Source organism: Cupressus sempervirens, chromosome 3 (assembly GCF_028749045.1).
Source record: "Cupressus sempervirens isolate cs-2001-9-10 chromosome 3, ASM2874904v1, whole genome shotgun sequence".
In the NCBI taxonomy this organism is placed as follows: domain Eukaryota; kingdom Viridiplantae; phylum Streptophyta; class Pinopsida; order Cupressales; family Cupressaceae; genus Cupressus; species Cupressus sempervirens.
The window spans coordinates 549,098,155-549,124,190 of NC_143120.1; the positions used below are offsets into that span (position 1 = coordinate 549,098,155).

General features: G+C 35.4%; 1 protein-coding gene across 3 annotated transcripts in view; it reads right to left on the bottom strand.

Annotated features, from left to right (window-relative positions):
- The window catches only part of CPSF73-II (cleavage and polyadenylation specificity factor 73 kDa subunit-II), a 231,700-nt gene that overhangs the window by 195,538 nt on the left and 10,126 nt on the right, over window positions 1-26,036 (bottom strand). For all 3 annotated transcript variants that reach the window (XM_089820839.1, XM_089820841.1, XM_089820840.1), the window contains exon 6: window positions 10,565-10,638. In XM_089820839.1, the coding sequence (XP_089676965.1) occupies window positions 10,565-10,638 (74 nt within the window). The remainder of the gene's footprint in view (window positions 1-10,564; window positions 10,639-26,036) is intronic.

Genomic DNA, 26,036 nt, shown 5'->3' on the forward strand with positions numbered 1-26,036 from the left:
GTCCACTTCATTCCAAAAGAACAAAAGCCAGCATGAGGCTACACCTCCCAGGATGGACTTTGAGACACGGAATGAACTCAAGAGGAAAAAGCTATGCCTTACTTGTAGAGAGCCATGGACTTCGGATCATAGATGCCTTGGCAAAGGCAAGATACATTATGTAGAGGTACTTTCAAAGGAGGAGGATGAGCAGCCAGAGGGCAGCAATGTTGATGGCAGTGATGAGGAAGAGAACAAAGATTGACCACCTAGAGAGAGGAAGAAGAAAGGCACCCAAGGACAGCCTCGTATCATAGCATCACTTTCTAGCGATCCCACCCTTTCATTTGAAAGGAATTATTAAAGGACAGCGTATTATATGCCTCTTAGATATAGGTGCATTGCATAACTTCATAAGCTCACGATGGGTTACCAAGAAGAAGTTACAAATTCACGACATACCTGAGTTTGAGGTTAGAGTGGCAAGAGGTGAGAGATTGAGATGTGCAGGGAAGGTGTCAGGACTTCTGATTCGTTTTGATGATTTCCTTCTTGAGGCAGATTTTTATGTGGTGGATTTAGATGGACTAGATGCCATGTTGAGGAGACAGTGGTTACAGACCATAGGCAGATACACGGTTGATCAAGAGAAGAGGCGGTTGGAGTTCTTACAAGATGGCCGATAGGTGATCCTCAAGGCTATACTAGAGGGTGAACCCAGGTTGATTTCAACCCACAGGACGGAGGCTATTATGAGGCATGATGACATGGAGTGGGCAGCACACTGTTTCATTTCCTCTAAGGCTACCTTAGATTTAGAACAGCAGCTTTTGACATTCAGTCAATGCTTGATAAGCACAAGAGGGTTTTTGAGGACATACCTCCAGATATTCCCCCAAATAGAGGGTATGAGCATATCATCGAGTTGGAGGAGGGCACCAAACCCGTCATCATGACACCTTATTGTCATCCCAGGCATTATAAGGAGATAGAAAAGACGATTAAGGAACTTCTAGACATGGGACACATCAGACCTAGCTCCAGTCCCTTTGCTTCTTCAATTGTATTGGTGAAGAAGGATGGCACTCTACACATCTGTATTGATTACCGTGCTCTCAACAAGAGGACCATCAAGAACAAGTACCCGATCCCTCACATTGATGAGCTACTAGATGAGTTACATGGGGTGGTTTACTTCTCAAAGATAGATCTCAAATCGGGGTACCATCAGATACGGGTTCACGAGGAGGATGCACATAAGACAGCCTTTTGATGTCACTATGGTCACTCCAAGTTCTTGGTTATGCCATTTGGACTCACTAATGCGCCAGCTACATTTCAGTCATGTATGAACCACATCTTTCGAAAGTAGTTGTAGAAGAGCGTATTAGTATTTTTTGATGACATATTGATTTTCAACAGAACTTGGGAGGAGCACTTGCAGCATCTAGATGAGGTACTCAATATCATGGAGGAGCACTCGTTGTTTGCTAAGAAGTCCACATGTGAGTTCGGGTTGACCGAGATTCTTTACCTTGGTCATGTGATTAGTGTTGATGGGGTGAAGATACATCAAGAGAAGATTCAGGCAATCCTAGATTAGCCACCACCAAGGAATGTATCAAACTTGAGAGGATTCATAGGTCTTTGCTCTTACTACAGGAGGTTTGCTAGAGGTTTCTCTCAAATAGCAGCTCCCCTCACTGACCTCACACGGAAAGGGGCTTTCAGATGGAGAGTTGAGGCAGAGGAGACCTTTGATAGGCTCAAACAAGTGATGAGCATATGCCTAATCTTCGCACTATCTGATTTCTCTCGACCGTTTGTTCTGGAGTGTGACGCTTCAAGGAGTGGTATTGGCACGGTTCTCATGCAGGATAGGCATCCGATTACTTATGAGAGCAAGAAGCTCAAGGATGGAGAGAGACTGTACTCCACTTATGATAAGGAGATGTTGGCTATTAAGCATGCTTTAGCCAAGTTCAGACAGTACCTAGTGGGGGGCAAATTCACAGTTAGAACGGATCACAATAGTTTGCGCTACTTAGAGAAAAAGGATCTTAATGAAAGGCAGCAAAAGTGGGTCAACAAAATTCAAGCTTATAATTTTGACATTGAGTACATAAAAGGAAAAAACAATGTAGTTGTTGATGCACTTTCCAAGAGACCCTCAGTAACAAAATGTTGTGCTATTTCTGAGATTTCAGCAGATTGGAAGTCTCAGTTGTTGGTTGAGTATTCTATGAATACTCAAGCATGTCAGACTATGGACGGACAGCTTCAGGACAACAGGTATAAGGTAATAGATGATGTGATTTTCTATAAGGATCAGATTTACCTCATACCAGGGTCTAAACTCAACGGTAAAATTATGGAAACTCTACATGATGCACCATCAGCCGATCACCCACGGTTCTTCAAAACCTATAGACAAGTCAGGAAAAGATTTTAATGGAAGGGCCTCAAGGACGATGTCCTCCAGCATATCAGGGAGTGTCAGACTTGTCAGTAGAACAAGCCAGAACGTGAGTTTCCAGCCGGATTACTACAGCCTCTCCCCATTCGGAGCAAAAATGGGAGAGTATTTCCATGGATTTTATTACTAGGTTGCCTAGGGTGCAGGACAGGGATTCTATTTTTGTGGTGGTGGATAGATTAACGAAGTTTGCTCACTTCTTTGCCATAGCTACAGATTGGTCAGCCTCACAGGTAGCTGAATTATTCTTTTGGGAGGTTTTTCATTTACATGGTCTTCCTCGCACCATTGCAAGTGACAGGGATAGCAAGTTCCTTAGCACTTTTTGGTAGGAACTGTTCAGATTGACCGGTACGTAGCTGACACCCAATACGAGTTACCACCTGCAGACGGATGGACAGACTGAGATAGTTAATAAATGAGTGGAGGGTTATCTCCGGAGCTATGTAGCAAGGCAGCATAGAGCCTAGGTTAAATGGTTATATCTAGGGGAGTACTATTACAACTCCTACCACATGTCGATTTGGATGTCTCCATTTAGAGCTCTCTATGGCAGAGAGCCCTTGCCATTTGTAGACCTGGCTTTAAAGGACAGCAAGGCACCTCCAGTTGGGGATTGGTTACAGGGTCAACAAGACATTGGTTACAAGGTCAACAAGACATCCTCAAATCACTTCGGGAGAACATTTTACAAGCCTAGAATAAGCAAAAGATGTACACTGTGTTGGAGCCTAAAATTTTAATCTCCATTTGTGAAATAATGTTGAAAGCTTTATAGTATTGTCATTGAGAAGGGAATACTTTATCAGGCTTATTCATTTCCCATAAATTCAGATGCATATCATAATAAAAGAAAGAATGTGCAAAGTGCAACATCCACAAGAATCACTGAAAATCAGAATCATGAGAAAACCTCTAGAATAGAAGCACCAAGCCCTTACAATGGTACTAATGATTTTACTGCAAGGAAAGGATACAGGCATAGTCGGAACCCTAAATAATCACAAAGCACTTATTAGAAAGGGAGTGTGCATTTGACAAACTATGAAGAGGAGCAATTAGCCCAGCGGAAGAATTAAAGGCTATGCTCAAAATGGAGTCTCCAATATATGCTCAATGCAATCACAATTTGGTCAAGAAGCATTAAAATCTTGAATCATTGACAAGAAATTAAACTTTGATGGTAGCCACTCTAGAAGACACATAAATTCGTACAAAAGTCACGTAAGCCAAAGACAAGACACGATTGGCAGTGAAAGATACTAAGTGCATTCACATCATCCCGAGTCAAAGAAAAACGTATGATATGAATATATTTTCTTAGGAAACTCTATTCCGAGAAACTCCATCAATCCATCGGGATATGTAACAAGTTTGGAAGAATATCGTGCCAAGCATTCCAAAACAAAGTTTCAAGGAATCGAATCATGCCCACAATGTCTCTGCCATCTATAGAGTGCTACGATAACCTCGAGATTAAAAGAAGATCATTGTGAGTTAGAAGTCATGTGAGGAAGATGTCACCATCACCAGAGAATCGACGAGCATGGGAGTATCATGTGTTGCAGAAGATGATGCGATTGCAGACAACAGAAAGCTTGGATTAAGGTCAAATGCCATTTACAAATTAGATATTAAAAGGAGTGATTATTATTTTGAGGAAGTGTGATTTTATTTGATAAGTCATAAAGTTAAAGTTAAAGAGGATTATTAACTTTTGAAGAAGTCTAATTTACTTTTGAAGGGATATAAGTCTTTAACGTGAAAAGTCATGTCCTCAAACAAATAGGATATAAATATGAACTATTTTATTTGAAATAACAAGACATATTCGAACATTCATACACTCTGAAGGAGTATTTTATATTTATTTATTGTATGGAGGAATAAGGAGTTTAATATCACTTTGTAATATAAATTCAATTATTTTATTTTTACAATAAAATAAAGTGTCTTTTGTTTATTATTAAAGGCATCAAGATTTAAACTACAAGCAAATCATCCTTTGTAATTATTTTCTGAAATTCTGTATACAATTTAAATATCAGATAAGTGGACATGGTCATTTAGCATTTTGAATTTGATCATTACAAATATTGTGAAATATTAAATCATTTCCATATTTGTATCCAGTTTGTCTCCCTGCCATAGGAGTTAAAATTCAATCTGGACTAATTTAAGATTACATAATATTTGGTCTGTCGCATCTCGATTATTTAATTGTTGGCAATAAAGTGTGTAAAACATTATAAAGTTGTACGTGATAATTCACTGAAGTTGACTCTATTTCCCGGATGAGCAGAGGCACTAGTCTTTTAATCATTGGAGTCAAAAAATCTATATATTCCTTCTACAAGCTTCAAATTCATTATTAACAAACTTTATGCAAAACATTCAATTATCAAGTACACAAGTTTCATTTTGATCAAGTTCGAGGACCTTGCCAGCCGAAGAACTCCAGAAGCTTAAATTCGCTATAGAAAAGCCTTGAACTAGACAGTCGGCGTTTGAGGTGAAGGTTAACCTGCCTGGGCGTAGCGGAGCCTGAAGTGCAAGCGAATCGAGAAGTATTCCCATTCGTTGGCCAAAACTGATTGAGAAGTCCTATCAGAGAAGTGGCAGGCTCTTGGATTTCCAATCTGTGGTTTTGGGAACCAACACGCTGATTGTCAGTGGACTAAGCGGAGTTTTGAGTTGGGTGACATGGTCTATCTTCATCTCCAACCATACAAGCAGAGTTCCTTGAAGAAGAGTGGGTCGCAAAAGCTTCAACCCAGATTTTTTGGTCCCTACTGCATCACTAGAAAGGTTGGTGAAGTTGCATATGAGCTAGATTTACCTGATGACAGTAGAATTCATAATGTGTTCCTCGTTTCATGTCTCAAGGGAGCAATTGGTCAGCATGCAATACCCACCATTGAGTTGCCTCCACTAGATGAGGAAGGAAAGTTTGTATTAGTTCCAGTAGAGATGATAGAGGTCAGAGAAAGAAAGTTGCGTAATAGGGCCATCAAAGAATATCTGATTTGTTGGAAAGATTTGCCTTACAAGGATGCCACATGGGAGAGTGAGTCAATCCTAAAGCATCCGGCATTGAGATTGCTTGAGGGCAAGCAATCCCGAAAAGGAGGACTGTATTGTCCCCTTCTCTGCACTAGCTATTTCGGTGATTTGGTTTTAGGATGCCAGCCAATCACAAGAGTTTTGGTTTCAGTTGAGGAGATTTTAATGGGATATTCTAAGGTTAAAGTCATTTTATTTTATTGAGTTGAAATATAATGTACTTTATTGTCTAAAGTCACTTTAGGACAAAATGACTCAATTGACTAAAAGACAAAATAGCCTTTTATCCCACATTGCTAAGTTGTTTGTACCTCTCCTCACTTCAAGGTTATAAAAGAAAGCCTTTGCATTGGATTATCACCACGAATATATTATTTATCTACAAAATCCTAAAGGTTGCTTTAATGTGACTAGATATTTCCTAAGGGCGAGACCCCTTAAGAAAAGTAGTGAGGCTAGACGAAAACCTAGTAGCTCACATTGTATCTACAAACTAAGGTTCGAATTCGAGATCTGGAACGCTGCAAGGAAACTGGAGTCTTAGACAACACACAGGGTACAGGGTGTTGAATGCTCAAAATATCAGTTGTCATGATACAGGGTTGGTCAGCAAGCAGTGGATTCATTCATACCACAGCAGGAAGGATCAACTTTACGTGAGTACATTTCCCTTTGGCATCAGTTAAACATTTGTCAGTAATTACTAGCATCAAAACAAGTAGCAAAGTACGAGGTTAGTGAGAATAGTTGGACGGTGTCACAGACTTATTCCGCATGAGCACTACACTAAACGTTTATACCCCAGCAGTGTCGATAATGAAACCATAGCAAGTCTGCACGCAAGAAACCGTGACAGCAGTCCAAACATGAATCAGTGTGTCATGTTATCACTACATGGGCATCATCCCCTCTCACCCACAACCACATATAACTAGAGCAGCATCACGCCAGGAAGACCACATTCCAGGCATTCACACCTAGGCAGAATCCAACAGTCGGGTAGTTCGAGGAGTATTGGGTGTCAACGATAGTTGAAAGAAATCAGTGCTAACAATAGAATATTTGGCGTCGACGATTTCTGAGGGAGACTAGGAGAAGCACACTGAAGTTGAGCAATACAGGCTGCAAGCCTCTGCAACTCATAGGTTCTATTGTTCTTGTCTACATTTGAGATTTAAAGGTAGATAGAGATTAAAGAACTCGTTTAGTAAAGTGTTTCAGCACTATTTTTGAAAGTTAAACATTGTATGGAATTTGCTGTGATCTGGAGTTTAATAAAATGTTGTAAGGTCATTCTCTGATATTATCACATGGTATACAAGTTTTGTAACTATATTGTTATGCATTCTGGAATCAAATTATTTACAGCAACATTAGAACTTATTATTAGGGTTTCATACCAACTATTTGCCAAAAATACCACTAGCCAAGTCTCAAACTTTAATAATACCAAGTCAAGATTGTTACATGGTGACAGTTTGGTTTGGGATCCAGGTGTTAATAGGATGTGTGTTTTGCATTGGGTGGAGTATGTTGTGATACTACACCATTTGAGATTATGAATAGAGTTGCACAACATACAAACACAGCAGTACTTCACAGACTGACATGGGATCCAGGGATCTGGTTGATGGATGAGACGCATTTGGACACCTTGTTTCGCAATGTGGTAGGATGTGTTTTCAAAGCTACCCGCAGATTGATATGGGATCCTGGTATTAGTTTATGGCTTTATGATTGCTTGAGGGCAAGCAATCTCAAGGAGGGAAGATTGTAATGTCCCATTTTTGGGAGATTAGGAATTCTTAAATGAAATTTAAGAAACAATAGCTTTCGCATAAGGGCGCTTAATGCAAATTTATAAAATGGGTCAAATTAATATTATAAAGTGGATTAAAGGTGACAAAAGAAGGAAAAGATGAAAGGATAGGAGAAGAAAACTAAAGGGTCAGCATTTTGAGCATAAAAGAGAAAAAGCTTCATTCATTTGGGCATCTTTGGATTTGAAATTGATTTTTTAGTTGCTCTTTGGAGAACTTTAGGAAGCTGCTAGCTTTCTCTTGTTTCAGATATGAGGATGCCAACCTTCAAGCCATTTTCTAGGTGGATTGGACGTAGCCCCAATTCATTATCCATGGTGGATTCATCACATTTGAGACTACAAGTGCATTTTACAGTTTACTTTGAATTTGACTGTATATTTGTTTTTAAGATTGGACTTGATGTTTGTTATTGCATTGCTGATGTATAGTGCAATAACATATTTATGAGGAATTGTATGGATTTGCTGGTTATGATATTGTCATGCTGAAATTCATAATACACTAGTAATTTTGGAGGTCTTCTATATGAGCATTTGTCATTTTAATCTGAAAGTTTATTGCATGAGCTATCTGCTTGCAATCTGAAATTTTATTGGTGAGAAAAACTGCGGACAATATCCATCTGGGATATTACAACTATATATATATATAAGCATAATTACATTAACATGTCAGCCTAGAACAAGATTACTACATCTACAAGTCAGACACAAGTATAAACCTTAAGAACCAAATGTGTAATAGGATCGGTTCAGAAACCCACACATTACTCCAGAAGAAGGGACACACTATGCATTACCCAACACACACTCTATTGGTCCCAATGAACATCCATACACTACCTCTTGCTAGTGCATGTTACAATCCTTTAGCTAATCAATTGGGAACATTAGCACAACACGCCAACTAGCATAGTGAACACTCTCATACTCTTTAACTTTTCGTCTGCTAAAGCTTGGCCTCAAACTCTAGAAAACGATACTTCACTTGTAGCTTTACTTCCAAACCTCAAGCCATAACTCTCAACAATGACAGGATGCGGAGTTGAACATCATGACAGTGCAACTAAGTGAACATGTTATTTTTGAGCAACATAACTTTGAAACATTTCACAGATACTTCTAGACAACAACATATATGATATACAACCAAGAACTACTAAGATTAGAACATAATTCAAACATAGCTTTTTAGAATCTTTCCGGAACTCAAATGCACAGACATAAACATGACAATAATTGTAATGTATCGGATTTGTTGACATCAATGACAAAACTTATCAACACCTTTGATATTAATTACAAATGTTTTCTCAACAATCCTATCCAAGTGATTAACGCTTACGCACTCCCTAAAAACTACTTTTGCTGTTGTTCTTTCCCTTACCCTTTTCCTCCTTAAGACACTTTAGAAGCATATTGCTGCTCTCATGGCATTTGAAACACATATGGGTTAAGCATTTCTTCCCCTTATAAAAAGAAATTAAGTCCTCATTTCCTTTCTTACCCTTCCAAAGTCCTTTTGACCCACTTTTCCAAGTGAAATTGTCTTCCAATGAAGGCTTGGTTATGCTTTTTCCTCATTTTCCCAATCAGGATTGATTACAACTATCTTCCATTCAATCTAAACTAGACTCAAATCTAGTTTATTCTTAGAAATAATTCCAAAGCTTCCCAAAAGTGGGAAACTTCTCATGAAAAGAGAGGGCCTAAATAAATGGATCCCCGATATGGAGAGAACAAGTTTAAGACTGTGGACACCAACTCTTCATTGTCCGCTTTTCTTCCAATTATCGAAAGCTGATTATGAAGTTTTCTGATCTTCATTGGATAGGTGGTGATTGTGTTTGTGACACTCATATGTGTGGCACTAAGCTTGTTCTTCGGCAGCATCATGCAAGAAATTTTTACAGTTTGATACAAACTAATCTAGGCATCATACATCTCTCTTGATGCTCTCCCCTCTACAGTCCGAGGAACCAAATAATCTAAGATGTTTCATTTCTCCTTGGCCATAGGTTCAACCAACTAATTAGGGTCAGCAGGTGATATTATTATTATTATTATTACAAACACCAAAGATCACTTTTTCTTTATTATTATTCGACTGAAATCAAAACTGTACATCAGTTGCTGTTTTTAATTCACAAAAAATTGTGCATACATCAATTTGAGTGCCCAAGTCTCTGAAATAGACTTCAGCCCTTTAACACACTTCCAATCAACTTTAGTATTTCAACTTCCAAAAACAAAAATTTAACAGAATAAAGAAAGCACTTAACAATAGAAACAGTTCTCTTTTTCATAAATGTAGAATCCCTGTAGATATATGAAAATAGAAACATACAATGTGCAGGTTATGGTAGAAAGATAAAACAAACAAGACAATGCAAAAAAAAAAAACTTGTCTTGATTTTTGCAGCCACTGTGAGGGACCAACAGCCAAGCAACCATGGAAAAATTATCAAGAGACCACATTGAGAAGCTTCTCATGTAACTATCAAAATACTAGTTCATGAGGCAATTGAAGAAACCATTGAACTTCACTGTGTGAGCAAGAGGCAACCCACCCAATGTCGGAGCAGCAGCAGTATACAAGCTCAAAATACAATGGAGGGTACCTATCTTCAAGCCAAGGGCTAGGCAGTCAGTATGAACAGTTGAGGCCATTATAAAAAATGCAAGCAAAATTATTCCACTGACCCCAAGCAAAATGGTCCTCTCCAAGGGCAGCATTGAGTGCCAACCACTGTTAACAAGGGATGCATCTCGTGCATAATTGAGCAATCTCTGTATTATGTCTTGACTGTTAATTATCCAAACAAATCAGCACCTATGTGTTACAGTAAGTTGAATGTCTTATTGGGTGATTTTAAATCAGGTAGGTATCCTTTTTCATATTTTATTGAGTAATTTTAAATGGCCTTGATGTAGATAAAAAAGACTATGCACTCAATATACCGATGTGCCTCTTCTTGGTAAAATGAGCATCCACAGCTTGATTTGATGAATTGATGTATGGTGATTTTCCACATTTTGTTTTAAATTTAATGCATTTGTGCCCTTATTAAAGTATAATAAAAGTTACTGATTCAGACTGAAAAATGGTTTGTATGAATCACATGCAGCCAACCTAGCTATTCCATAATAATGATATACACTAAAACCTTTTCGGATTCAAATCAATCCAATTATGAGATCATAGAAATTTAAAGAAAGCATACATGTCCCGCATAGTAAGCTCTAATCTGGAGATCCGCATCAACTTGCACCGTTTGTTTCAAATCCACAGCTGTAACTGCAAGCAGAAGACAAGATGCATGATTTGTGCTAGGGAAACTACAAAAGAAAAAGCCTTTTTCTCAGAGAAGATAAAACATACATACATATATATTAACAGTAAAAAGAACTGGATAGCACCAAATATTGAATTTAGGAAAGAAATGCAATGCTGAGTACAACTATATGCAATGTTGATCTGTGATCGACATAGAAATTCAATAGCACAATTATCAACAATAGAGATGCATTTTCCTTATGTGTGGTTCCTTAAGTTTAATTCAAATTGAAAAACACAATTTACAAAAGATGCTAAACTCCCATCATGCAAGAACTAAAAGGCCCTTGCCATACCATTCATATGTAACCAAAGCTTCAAGAAATCTAATGTTTCAACTTCCATCATGTAGCTCTACAGATTCCCCATTGTTTTTGTATACCTTGTAAAGCCACTCAAATGTGTCCAATCACTATTAGCTTCAAAAATGACAAATGATTGTTTGTCATTTCTCACCAATTTGCCAAAGAATGGCTCCTTAACATATCCAAATTCTAGTGACCACACTTGTTCCTACATGGCTTTCCCAAGCTTGCACAGTAACATAGGGTACTGTGGTGACACACTCCACTCTATACAGTTCCATGAGGAGTCACTCCATCTTTTACTTAGGCAAGAGTTTGTTTCAGCTTCTGTACCTCATGCAGTGTTAGTGACTACTGACTACCAATGGCTTCCACAATAATGTTGTAGATTGCGCAAGCTCCCAAAAACAACCGAAATTCCATAGAAAACTCAAGATGCATACTTCAAACATAAACACAAAAACTAGTCCACTATGTGGAGAAAACAAATGAAAGCACAATGAAAGGAAGCTCTCCTCAGATAATGCAAGATTGCTCCATGCGTAGGATGCTCCTACATCAAATAAACAAGAACTATGCTTGTAACCAGATTAACATAGCAAAAAGACATTTCCGTAAGTGCTCGAGTTGTAGAACTCTCTCAGCGGGCAGTAGGAAATCAAAAATGTTCACACTTATAGATCTAGTGGGTAAATTGCATACAAACATGTTAGATTCCTGCCCTTAACCAAACACCCTAGCTCAAGGACTCATTCAAATATTCTTGACTATGGGAGCATCCTTCCCACTTCACAGATGACTAACTCAATAGATACCCAAAATGGATGATTGGACAGATGAATTTGTGATGTCCCAAAACCAGGACCTTGCACAACATGCAATTGTAATCCTATTTTGGGCAGATATACAAACTGAAAGTAAAATGTAAAATTGTTGATTATCTCTGGTAATTTCTAAAATACTTATAAATGCTAAAAATAATATTGAACAGAAATTCTATACTATGCTGACAATTTATGATAATTTTCAGAATATAAAACTTTAAATTTCATTTGTTCATTGACTGTACACCATGGGTTAGGTAGGGGATAGATTAGAGAGAAGCTTGTCAATGAAGCGACAAACTGATACTAACAATACTAGTGGAAGAGAGGTTTAAATTTAAATACTAAAGAATAAATGCAAGACAAAATACAAATCCTAATTTTCATGCTCATATCTGATCTATAACAGTTGGAAATTATAAAATCAACTAGAACCAATAAATAGTAATTATGCGTTTATTAAATTAAGACAGCATTATACTTAATATAAATTCACAACAGCATTGAAGGTAAGTACAAAAATCCAACTATTAAATATGCCAGCATGAATGAATTTATGCAGTAAAAAGATATTTATCAATGCCAAATAATGCCAACAATAATAGTTGAAGATAAACTTTATTTGAACTCTCTACTTAATGCATGCTGCTAGAATGAATTAAGCCTTGTAGCTTGTAATTTCGAAGTGAGGAAATATTCACATGTTAACATAGGTAATAGGTGTCATTTCTATAAGTTAGTTATAGCGGGGTCATGTATAGCTCATTTACTTTAGTTACCTAGGCATTAAATATTTGCATCAAGATGTTCCTCATACTACATCTCACATTGCCTTTACAACAATGAAACCCGGGGATGCACATCAGGATAAAACCCAGAAGTACCCGGTGCAGGGATGTCCCAAAGACAGGTACTTGGAGTACCCAATGTAATGTCCCCATCTTGGGACATTAGAGAAATTAAAGCCTACTGTGTAAATTATTTTAAAGTGACTTAATTGGAGCTTATGGCAGATTACTTAAAGTCATTTTAATATTAAAAAAGGAGACCAAAAGGTGATGAAAGAGGAAGAAAAAGAAGGGCAAAAGGAAGAATGTGAAGAGTTGCCAGGTTGACTTTAGAGAAGGGAGAGGAGCTCATTTGTAGGCATGCTTGGGATTGAGTTTGATTTCAGCTTTCTCTTGGAGAATCTTGGAAGCTTGCAGCTTTCAAATTCAAAACCTAAGGGTGGAAACCTTCAGGCTCTTCTTCATGGATTGGATGCAAATTAGATTGATCAATTGTGGTGAATTCATGACGGAGTTCACAGTTGCATTTTAGGTCCATTTATGGTTATCCAATCTAATGGTTATCATTGTTTTTACAATTATGTTGTTTTTGTATTGCTGAATATATAATGCAATAACATTTTCTGTGTATTTTACATGAGCATTTGTTGGTCTATTTGCTGGATTTTATTACATAAATCCTTTGTTTATATTTCTGAAATATTCTTGAGAAAAATTGGAAAGGAATAACTAGGTAGGATATTACAGTGGTATTAGAGCAGTGTATCTTGCCATCCTGAAGGCTCAAATTTGCAAAAATGAAATGTACATAGACCAAAGATGATTTTGGAATAGACCTTTTCATCAGATTTTGAGAATACCTCAATCTATGTTACCCCAGGTTTCCGGTACAAGGGGACAGAGAGATGGGGAGATAGGTTTCTGGGATGGAATTATTTTTTCCTCGGAGCAAGGGATGGCAGGGGACGGCAGTGAGAACAGCTATATAAAAAATAGGAAATATTTTAGATATACAAGGGAAGTTTTAAATATTCATATAAAAACAAGGATAAAGCATGCTTATATGAATTATAGAACTTTAACATATAATATTTGTGTTAAATAATAACTTTAGAGTTCACATGAGGGTGAAAATCAAACAAGCTATCAAAACTGAAACATTTATTTTACGGGACGGGACAGCCAAGGGAAAGGTTTCCATAAGTTTTTGAGTTTCCCGGACATCTTGGAAATGGAACGGGTCCCTAAGTAACACAGAACTCATTTGAATTTTTTTGTGGAAAAAATTTTCATTTTGTGGTCGTCTGCAATAGCGTACTCTTCAGACACTATAAAAAGCATTTTTTTTCTAAAGTTTGGGTTTGAATATTCATGGAATAGTTTTGACAAACTTTTGTGAGGATTAAATGTAGTTGTGAAAGGAATTTGTGATTTTTTTATATGGTGTTAGGTCGCAGAAAATTTCATCTATTCCTTGACGCAGTTTTAGCATCATTGGCGGCATTTAAAAACTTGGGCGTTGAATAGTATCTCTTTTGTAAATCCTTTTTTATTTCTCTAAACACACTGAGAAGCAGCACTGGACCTCAAGGAGTGGCATGGATTCATTGAGTGTCTTCATATATACTGCTGTCTTTTCTAAGCAACTGGGGCCATTAATAAAACAATCTATGATTCTAATCATACTAAGGAACAGAGGTCTGCATATTGTGTTGCTATTACTCTTTCATTGGGATCTTTGTTAAATTCTGAATATCTTGTTCAATCTCTGCAACTGTAGTAGTTTATCCATTGAGATTTAAAAGCAGATTACTCTACAGTGCTATTGTATTTAAGTCATTATTTTATCAACAGAGGTCTGTCGTGTTTCTTAATTGTTACTGTTGAAACAAATAGCTTTGGTTCAGAAAATTGCACTGATCACATGAGACTATACTCATGTATATATACATGTTGATATGCTGAATACCGATATGTATATGTACATGAATATAATCTGAATTTCATTATGGAGATTGCAGCATTCAGAACTGTCGATGCATATTATTATTAAAGTATTATCTCAGAATTGAATTCAGTAAACAATCGTATTTATACTGATTGTTAACGATTGCAATAGACTAAGTTAAAGTCTTTATGACATTACTTTTGTCATGACTAATCACATCAGTCGGTGAATGGACACGTCTCCATTTGGAGACATGCCCATTCACCCATGTACCCATCCAGAATTATATAGATAGTATATGCTGCCCGATATTGCAACACAGAATTTGATTTAGGTGTGCAAATCAAAGGCAATACAGATGCTGATCTTGAAGAGATATTTATCATCATTTGCATTTAGTTTTATATATACTATGCAGCACTTGTTTTCTTCATTGGCTTTGACTATACCTGCAGGAAATATACATACTTCAACATTGCAAAGAAAATCTGTAAGTAAACTTTACATGGTATCAAAGCTTGGCTAAGGAAAGATCGCACTAAGTTTATTGAGTCAGATTTTTACTTTAAAACAAATAATCCTCTCTCCCTACAAAATGACAAACACAATGAGATTCGAACATCACCTTGGAAGTGCTGATAACTTTGAATCCGAAAAACTTCAAGTAATGATGTTAAAAGAAAACAAATTGGAATCATTTATAAAAAGAAAACAAAGACGAACCTAAACATGATCCTGCGAAATCAGAATGGATCGAGAAAAATGAAAAGGCAATGAAGATAATTGTAGATACTATTCGAGACCACATAGTACCTATTGTGGAAAAACATACCACAACATATCGTATGTTTTGAGCTCTTTAAAATGCATTTATAATCAATAATACTGACAGAAAACTTGCTCTTAAAAGGCAGATGAATAGTGTAAGCATGAATAAAGGAGAAACTATAAATGCTTTCTTTACGAGAATCACAAACTTAAGAGATCAATTATCTGCACTTGGTAATGAGATTGCAAATCAAGAGTTAATAGCATTAGGAGGACTTCCAAACTCATGGGAATCCTTTGTACAAGGTATAAGTGCTAGGTCTAAAATTCCTAAACTAGATCGTTTAAGATCAGATTGTCCTCAAGAAGAATCAAGATTAATGATTAAGGGAAAACACAAAACCTTAGATGAAGATGTCCAAGTTCTTAATACAAATGCTCATAAGAAAGGAAAGAAGAAAAACAACAAAAGGAAAAGAAATGTTCATAGAAAAGGACAATCCAAACAAAAGAAAGACTTGTCCAAAATGCAATGCTTCAAATCTGATCTATATGGACATTATGCAATAAATTGTCCCGATAGATCTAAACCTCAAGCATCTTTTGCAAAATCTGAGAAGTCAAATAAAGAAAATGAACATGAGAAATATGCTTTCTATTCTACATTATCCAACCAAATATCATGTAACATCCTGTTTTCCCGGGTCTTAATTAACAACTAACATACTTGATAAATTCAGTTATTACTTCAATTTCATAGGAAGACAGTTATAACAGTCATGTTCATGTGAAAGAGATTTACCGTTAAAAATAGTTAAACAAAATTTCTTAACTAAGAACTTAAAATACCATCAAGGAATTTACTATACAAATTTAAATCCACATACCAAGGAATTGGAATCGAGAAATCATTGTAGGGATGTTTTGCAATCACCCAGATTAGTCCACAAATACTACTCTAACAATATCATATAACGACTTCAATCCAATACCGCTATATCAAAATCAAATGACGAATACCATTAATTACCACTATATAAAATTTAGGGCATCACATACCACTATAGCAATTTGGGCATCGATTACCATTGGATCATTTAGGGCTTCAGTTACCACTGTATCAATTAGGGCTTCTGATACCACTAATTCAGTTAGGGCTTTCGATACCACTGATTCAATTTGGGCTTCTGATACCACAGTATCATTTAGGGTTCCAATTACCACTCGATCAATTAGGGCTTCAGATACCACTGTATCATTCCTTTCCTTCTGATTACTTAACTATGGCAATAACTCAAGAATTAGAAATATGCTCATATTCGATATTCATACCAATGAAAAACAATCCAAAAATCTATCTCTTGTATCTAGGTGTAAAATAACTATAACTATGAAATAACCCAATTAATCTTACCTTCTCATATATAAAAGAGATAATACATGTTTTCAACAAACAATTGAATGTATAGCTTATCTTTGTTTGTTGTACGTCCGACAACTTTGGGAGAGGTGAAACATTCTCAGGGGCTTAACCACCCAACCTCGGACCAATCTTTATCCCCACACAATCTCTAATGAGAAAGGCCCTCCCTACCCAGAATAGACAAGGATCATCTGACATTTATTGGGCATCTTGGTATTTAAACACACCATTCGACTTGACAGCAGGAGGTTACAATTAACAGGATCATGCATGAGCTATTAAATAATTCAAATTAAAAAAAAAGATAAACATTGTTATGTCATAACTGATACTGTTTCATTTAAGTTATTCATGTTTGATTTCTCTTTTACTTTCTTACAGATTTATTCCACCTCTTCACCATTTCATTGCTATACAGTCGGTGAATCCCAGGTCTTTTGGAATATAACGAGCAATCTACTCTTTTCATCTCTTCACCAATCATGGCTACACTGTCGATGAATTATAGGTGTTTCTTGGAAAAATGAGCAAGATGCCCTTTGCATAGTTTCTAAAAGGTTCATCAATTTGAATATCTTATCATAAACTGTGATAAAATAAATTATGTTCTCGAGTTCAATAACATACATCCAAGTTTAATTGCACTTAGAAACTCTTCCTTAAGAGATAATATTCGACTCCTTTTTATGATGATTCTGGAACTATTAGAGTTAAGAAGGAATTCATTAACAATGACATGGATTTATATAGTGACCATTGATCAAAAGGAAATTTTAGAACCTAGCCAACTGCCATGGAAAATGAAATAAACATTGGTAAAACATAATCTAAATTAATAACTCTTGACCTGATAGGAATTTGGAGATGTATGAGAACTTGTAAATGGATTTGAATCAATTTTCCTCTAGTTGCTTGAAGACGTCTCTACAGTGAATATGGATTTCTATCCTCAGCAAGGATACCTGTACGGCAAGTTGCTTGAACAAAGCTTTACAAATAATATTGCAGGAATTCGTCACAATAGAACTAAGGAATCGGTATGAAGAAGGCGGAAGTATTTATGGGTAAGGATGTAAATCGCTGCCAACAGGAAGTCGAGTGTTATGGAATATGATACCATCTCTTTTAGTGCATTTATCTTTGCTTCTTGGCTGGGTACTTGCACGGCAAGGAAATGGAATTCAGATAAGCTTATAAATCAACTGCAAGGGTAATTTCGCAGAAGTAAACAATGGTAAAATGTATTGATCGAGTGTTATGGAGACAAGGAAAATTCTAGAAACAAACAACAAAAGAAATCAGGATTATTGCAGAGGTTATATTTTGAATGTCTCTCCTGCAATAAGGAAGTCGGATTAATATCAAGACGTCCGACTTCCAAACTCGGCTTTAGTTTAAATGAAAGAGCCATGCCTTCTTGGCTTCCACCGGTTTTAAAAGATTTAAAACCATTCGAATTCTAAAAAACAAAGAAGAGGAGAGGAAAAGATTAAAAGGTTGGAAGATAAAGTTGAAAAGATTATAAGACAATTCAAATTGCCAAATACTAAATTGATTTATCATGCCAAGTGTTAATCAGTTAAAAGCTAAGTTGCACGGGTACCTCCCCCCCCTCTCCGGACCACATACTGGTTCGAACCGGTTTGTGGTTCTGGTCCGGTTCGACCTGGGTTCGTTTTTGGAGGTCTGGTTCGATCTGGTTCGAACCCAAGAGAACCACATATAAAATTTCGGACCAGGGTTCGAACCCAGGAGAACCACATATAAATTTTCCACATTACAGCATGTTTTAATTTAATTTATGTTGATACATCTTGGGTCTGGGTTGGTAAGCATTACAATGCCACAGTTTTTTAGTGTTGAGTAATACCTAGCTGTAAAACACTTTCTATTTGAATCAAAATGCTACTAAATTTGAGACACCCACAAGAGAAGATGCTCAACATGTGGCAACCACCATGACCAATTTCGAGGAATTTCAGGGCCTATTTGAGTAGCAATATGAATTTTTCAAACACTAAACAATAAACAACGTTTTATTGGGAAATGTTGCCCTGCAAAAGAAAGTTACGGTCACATGAATATGGTCAGGTGGGGCAGCTACTTACCACATTGTTTATCACTGTTTGGCTGATTATTTCTCCTCTAGGTATATTAAAAATTGTATTAAAGAATACTGAATCTGGGACGTCAGACTGTGTTATCCAGAGGCCTCCATGAATGGTCTTTTTCCAGTTTACTGTTGTTGATCAGTGCTTGGGAGATTGTGCCCAAAGAGATTGAAGAATATTCAGCTGGTCAAAGGGATTTACCTTCTGCAAGCTAGATCTAATTAGTCTTTAACCACGTTCAATCGATTATGTTAATCATAATAAGAGTTTGGTAAATAAATTTATGAAAAGAAGAAATTTTTATTAAAACTTACTGTTGATCTGCATAAACTAATCAGATACAGTTATGAATTTTTTAAATGAAAGGAAAGAGATCTAGTCGCTAGGGGTTCCAATGATCGTTGTGGTTTGCTACTATATTGTTTATGCTGTTTTAAAGTTTTTTGTTGTTCAAATGTGTTTATGCTACTATGCTACATTCTAATTCTAACTCATGCTTCGTAAAGATGAATATATATTTTTTTTTATTTTTTTTTTAAATTTTTTTACATGTTTTTGTACCAACGAACCCAAACGAACCCAAACCCCTTTTCAAAATTTTGTCGAATCAGCGAACCGGTTCTCGAACCCGAACCCGGAACCGAACCGCGAACCGGCAACTTAGGTTAAAAGCAAGAATATTAAATTTAAAAGAATAGAGTTGGATGATTATAATACGAATATTATAATTCAAATGTTATAATATTTTGAATATTATTATAATCTTATATGTACATGTAAACATCACTTTATTAAATTATTAAATTATAATGGTGCCAAATCATTTTTATATTTATATGCACGTATATAAATATTTATTAAAAATAAATAGGTGAAAGATCATATTAAATCCTTAGAGGTACGATTTATATTTTAACTCAATTATTTATGCTTCTCAAATTATTTAAATAGCTCATGCGGGTCCCACAAATGTATCTTGCTTCAAGTCACTAGGTTCTCAACCCATTCCCAGTGATGGTAATGCTCCTATGCCTAATTCTTTTCTGACAGTGCTTCCACCCCTTCGACATGTTTCTTGTAAGAAAGTTCTCCGTAGTTAAATTATATTATCATAATAAATTATTTAATCATAATCACAACAGTTAAACATCTTCTCAATTCCATGAATTCATGACAAATGATCAACTAACTTGTTATCTTTATTTTGAAATTATAACGACTAACCATCTTACCATTTCACAAGATTATAACCAAATTAACTGTCAACTGACTTCATGTGAACCTCAATGGCTATATTTTAAATTAGGTCAAAAATTGGGATGTAACATAACATTCTCCTTGTGGTTCATCGTCCTCGATGAACTTGAAATTGAAATGAACATTATCAAGGAGTATTTAAAATTGGAATGTAACGTACCATTCCCCTTTGTGTATCTCTGCAAATTAGACGCTAAAAGAATGTTCCAAATACAAGATATATATATATATATATATATATATATATATATATATATATAGCATCGTGATGTCATTTCTTTCAAAATTGGGTCAAAATCTAAATCATACTCAAAACTCAAGGTCCATTTTTACTTTAATGTTTCTAGAAAGATACTTGCATAATATCATAAAATTAAACACATACTCACCTGAGTTCACTTTATCGTACTAGTGGTCATCTAAGCATCAATTGAGTTGATTTTATTTCATATTCTTGTTATACTCATGTAGACACTCATCATATCATTAGTTCGACTCCATATTGATATCTTCTTTTAAGAGAATTTTTTTTTTCAGGGTTCAATAACTGAGAGTAAGATAAGTATTCAAAATTGGAATTCTTCAACTAGCAAGTTCTAGATCATAACTTGATCATAATTTAAATCACTTATAAATACCATCTGGCATATGACACTTATTAATGGGTAGATCATCCTTGCAAACTTACAGATCACCTGAAAAAGGTTAGTGAATCCATGTTTTTCCATTTATGTAACTTAGGCCTTCATGCACATCTTATAACATTTCGTTAGAATAATCATCTCATGATAGAATATACACTTCATCTCCAAAACACTATACAACAGCTTAGTATGTAAAGTCAATATCGCATGTGTATTATACATGTATAGCAGTGTGTCAAAGGGTAAAAACATGATATACCATGCAAGATCATCATACATCTAATCAAGATCTCATGCATCCGAAACAAATTCTCATGAGTAGCTCATCATTCATCTGTAAATATTTGGAAGTTCATCTTTTCCATTTGTGTGACTTGGGCTTTTCATGCCCATCTCGTCAGTGTAATATTTCAAGGAAAAACTCAAGTCAAACAAAAGTTTACATCTGTAAACAAGCATTGGTAGTTTCAGTTATGCAAGTGTGTTTACTCCATACTGGAGCACAAAATGATCTTGTCGTTTAATCAACATCAGAAAGGATCATGGTTCACAGTTTTGTTTTCCTTCAGTTCAAGTTCAAAAATAGATAACAATTTATTTCTACCATTTCATAAGAACAGGAATATGACTACATAAAGTAAATGCTGAGATCTTTCAAGTTGAAAGAATTATTTAGCCATCATCATGGATTTTGATAACATTTTATCAAGATTAAAGAGTTTGTTTTGGATTGCGCAAGCCTCAGCCTTGAACCATACTTATCCCCACACATTCTAACATATTAGAATGGCTTCTTTGGGATGTTCATCAATTCGGCCATCCGAGCTACTCGGTGGTTTGAGTGCCCCATCAATTATATCTATATAACTAACATCTACGGACAAACAAAATGATCTCGTGATTGGCAACATATATGCCTATAAATTACCTTGGCCAAGGATTTCCCAATGGGTTCAACGACCCGATCACCACCACTCGACTTGCCAATCATTTTATCTTCTTAATTATGTTTCATCTTTATGATATTACAGTTTACACATTTGTCCATTCTATATCATCTCAGCCCTTCCCAGCTATTCTAAATGATTTTCCAGTGTGATTTTCCAGTTTGATTGCAATATTCAATTATGCAAAATAAATCTTTTCAATATTTACATTTCAGTTTTTTTCAAAAACAATGTTGGACCCAAGGTTTCAGCGTTGAACCCAACGCTCTGATACCATATGTAACATCTCATTTTTCCGGGTCTTAATTAACAACTAACATACTCGAAAAATTCAGTTATTGCTTCAATTTCATAGGAAGACAATTATAACAGTCATGTTCATGTAAAAGAGATTTACCATTAAAAATAGTTAATCAAAATTTCTTAACTAAGAACTTAAAACACCATCAAGGAATTTACTATAGAAATTTAAATCCACATACCAAGAAATTGGAATCGAGAAATCATTGTAGGGATGTTTCTACAATCACCTAGATAAGTCCACAAATACTACTATAACAATATCATATAACAACTTTCCTCCAATACCGCTATATCAAAATCAAATGATGAATACCATTAATTACCACTATATAAAATTTAGGGCATCACATACCACTGTAGCAATTTGGGCATCGATTACCATTGGATCATTAAAGCTTCACTTACCACTGTATCAATCAGGGCTTCTGATACCATTGATTCAGTTAAGGCTTCCAATACCACTGATTCATTTAGGGCTTCTAATACCACTGTATCATTTAGGGTTCCAATTACCACTGAATCAATTAGGGCTTCAGATACCACTATATCATTCCTTGCCTTCTGATTACTTAATTGTGACAATAACTCCAGAATTAGAAATATGCTCATATTCGATATTCATACCAATGGAAAACAATCCATAAATCTATCTCTCACATCTAGGTGTAAAATAACTATAACTATGAAATAACCCAATTAATCTTACCTTCTCATATATAAAATTGATAATACCTGTTTTTGACAAAAAGTTGAATGTATAGCTTATCTTTATTTGTTGTACATCCGACAACTTCAAGAGAGGTGAAACATTGTCAGGGGCTTAACTACTATGTTACATCCCAATTTTTGACCTAATTTAAAATATAGCCATTGAGGTTCACATGAAGTCAGTTGACAGTTAATTTGATTATAATCCTGTGAAATGGTAAGATGGTTAGTCGTTATAATTTCAAAATGAAGATAACAAGTTAGTTGATCATTTGTCCCGAATTTATAGAATTGAAAAGATGGTTAACCGTTGTGATTAATTATGATTAAATAATTTATTATGATAATATAATTTAACTGCGGAGAACTTCCTTGCAGGAAACACGTCAAAGGGGTGGAAGCATTGTCAAAAAAGAATTAGGCACAGGAGCATTACCATCACTGGGCAGATGGGTTGAGAACCTAGCCACTTGAAGCATGATACATCTGTGGGACCCATATGAGCTATTTAAATAATTTGAGAAACATAAATAATTGAGTTAAAATATAAATCGTACCTCTAAGGATTTAATATGATCTTTCACCTTATTATTTTTAATAAATATTTATATACATGCATATAAATATAAAAATGATTTGGCACCATTATAATTTAATAATTTAATAAAGTGATGTTTACATGTACATATAAGATTATAATAATATTCAAAATATAATAACATTTGAATTATAATATTCGTATTATAATCTTCCAACTCTATTCTTTCCAATTTAATATTCTTGCTTTTAACTGATTAACACTTGGCATGATAAATCGATTTAATATTTGGCAATACAAATTGTCTTATAATCTTTCCAACTTTATCTTCCAACCTTTTAATCTTTTCCTCTCCTCTTCTTTGTTTTTTAGAATTTGAATGGTTTTAAATCTTTTATTTCCGGTGGAAGCCAAGAAGGCACGGCTCTTTCATTTAAACTAAAGCCGAGTTTGGAAGTCAGACGTCTTGATATTTATCTGATTGCCTTGCTGCGGGAGAGACATTCAAAATATAACCTCTGCAATAATCCTGATTTCTTCTACTGTTTGTTTCCGGAATTTTCCTTGTCTCCATAACACCCAATTAATACATTTTACCATTGTTTGCTTCTACAAAATTACCCTTGCAGTTGATTTATAAGCTTATCTGAATTCCATTTCCTTGCCATGCAAGTACCCAGCCAAGAAGCGGAGATAAATGCATTGAAAGAGATGGGATCATATTCCATAACACCCAACTTCCTGTTGGCAGCAATTTACATCCTTACCCATAAATACTTCCGCCTTCTTCATACGGATTCCTCAGTTCTATTGTGACAAATTCCTGCAATATTATTTGTAAAGCTTTGTTCAAGCAACTTGTCGTACAAGTATCCTTGCTGAGGATAGAAGTCCATATTCACTATAGAGACGTCTTCAAGCAACTGGAGGAAAATTGATTCAAATCCATTTACAAGTTCTCATACATCTCCAAATTCCTATCAGGTCATGAGTTATTAATTTAGATTCTGTTTTACCAATGTTTATTTCATTTTCCGTCGCAATCGGCTAGGTTCTAAAATTTCCTTCTAATCCATGATCACTGTATAAATCCATGTCATTGTCAATGAATTCCTTCTTAACTCTCATAGTTCTAGAATAGAGTCAAATATTATCTCTTAAGGAAGAGTTTCTAAGTGCAATCAAACCTGGATGTATGTTATTGAACTCGAGAACATAATTTATTTTATCACAATTCATGATAAGATACTCAAATTGATGAACCTTTTAGAAGCTATGCCAAGGGCAGCTTGCTCATTTTTCCAGGAAACACCTGGAATTCACCGACAGTGCAGCCATGATTGGTGAAGAGATGAAAAGAGTAGATTGCTCATTATATTCCAAAAGACCTGGGATTCACCGGCTATATAGCAATGAAATGGTGAAGAGGTGGAATAAATCTGCAAGAAAGCAAAAGAGAAATCAAACATGAATAACTTAAATGAAACAGTATCAGTTATGACATAACAATGTTTATCTTTTTTTTTTTAATGTGAATTATTTAATAGCTCATGCATGATCTTGTTAATTGTAACCTCCTTCTTCAAGTCAAATGGTGTGTTTAAATACCAAGATGCTCAATAGATGTCAGATGATCCCTGTTTATTCCGAGTAGGGAGGGTCTTTCTCATTAGAGATTGTGTGAGGATAAAGATTGGTCCGAGGTTGGGTGGTTAGGCCCGTAACAATGTTTCACCTCTCACAAAGTTGTCGGATGTACAACAAAGATAAGCTATTCATTCAATTGTTTGTTGGAAACAGGTATTATCACTTTTATATATGAGAAGGTAAGATTAATTAGGTTATTTCATAGTTACAATTATTTTACACCTAGATGCAAGAGATAGATTTATGGATTGTTTTTCATTAGTATGAGTATCAAATATGAGCATATTTCTAATTCTTGAGTTATTACCACAGTTAAGTAATCAGAAGGAAAGGAATGATACAATGGTATCTAAAGCCCTAATTGATTCAGTGGTAATTGGAACCCTAAATGATATACTGGTATCAGAAGCCCTAATTGAATCAGTGGTATCGGAAGCCCTAACTAAACCAGTGGTATCAGAAGCCCTAATTGATACAGTGGTAACTGAAGCCCTAAATGATCCAATGGTAATCAATGCCCAAATTGCTACAGTGGTATGTGATGCCCTAAATTTTATATAGTGGTAATTAATGGTATTCGTCATTTGATTTTGATATAGCAGTATTGGATGGAAGTCGTTATATGATATTGTTATAGTAGTATTTGTGGACTAATCTAGGTGATTGCAAAAACATCCCTACAATGATTTCTCGATTTCAATTCCCTGGTATGTGGATTTAAATTTCTACAGTAAATTCCTTGATGATGTTTTAAGTTCTTAGTTAAGAAATTTTGTTTAACTGTTTTTAACGATAAATCTCTTTCACATGAACATGACTATTATAACTGTCTTCCTATGAAATTGAAGGTAATAACTAAATTTCTCAAGTATGTTAGTTGTTAATTAAGACCTGGGGAAACGGGATGTTACATATCAACAAAAAGGAGTTACATATCAACAAAAAGGAATACATGGACATTTGACAACGGATCTTCCAGACACATCACTAGATATTAGGATAACCTAGAAAGCATGAAAATAAAAACAAATGAATTGGGACTTGCACCATAAAATTGAAATCTGGAAATTCTATTCAACTTTCTGGAGTTCTCTATGAACCAGGTATTAAGAGGATTTAATATCTATATCCGCTCTTGAAGATGATAG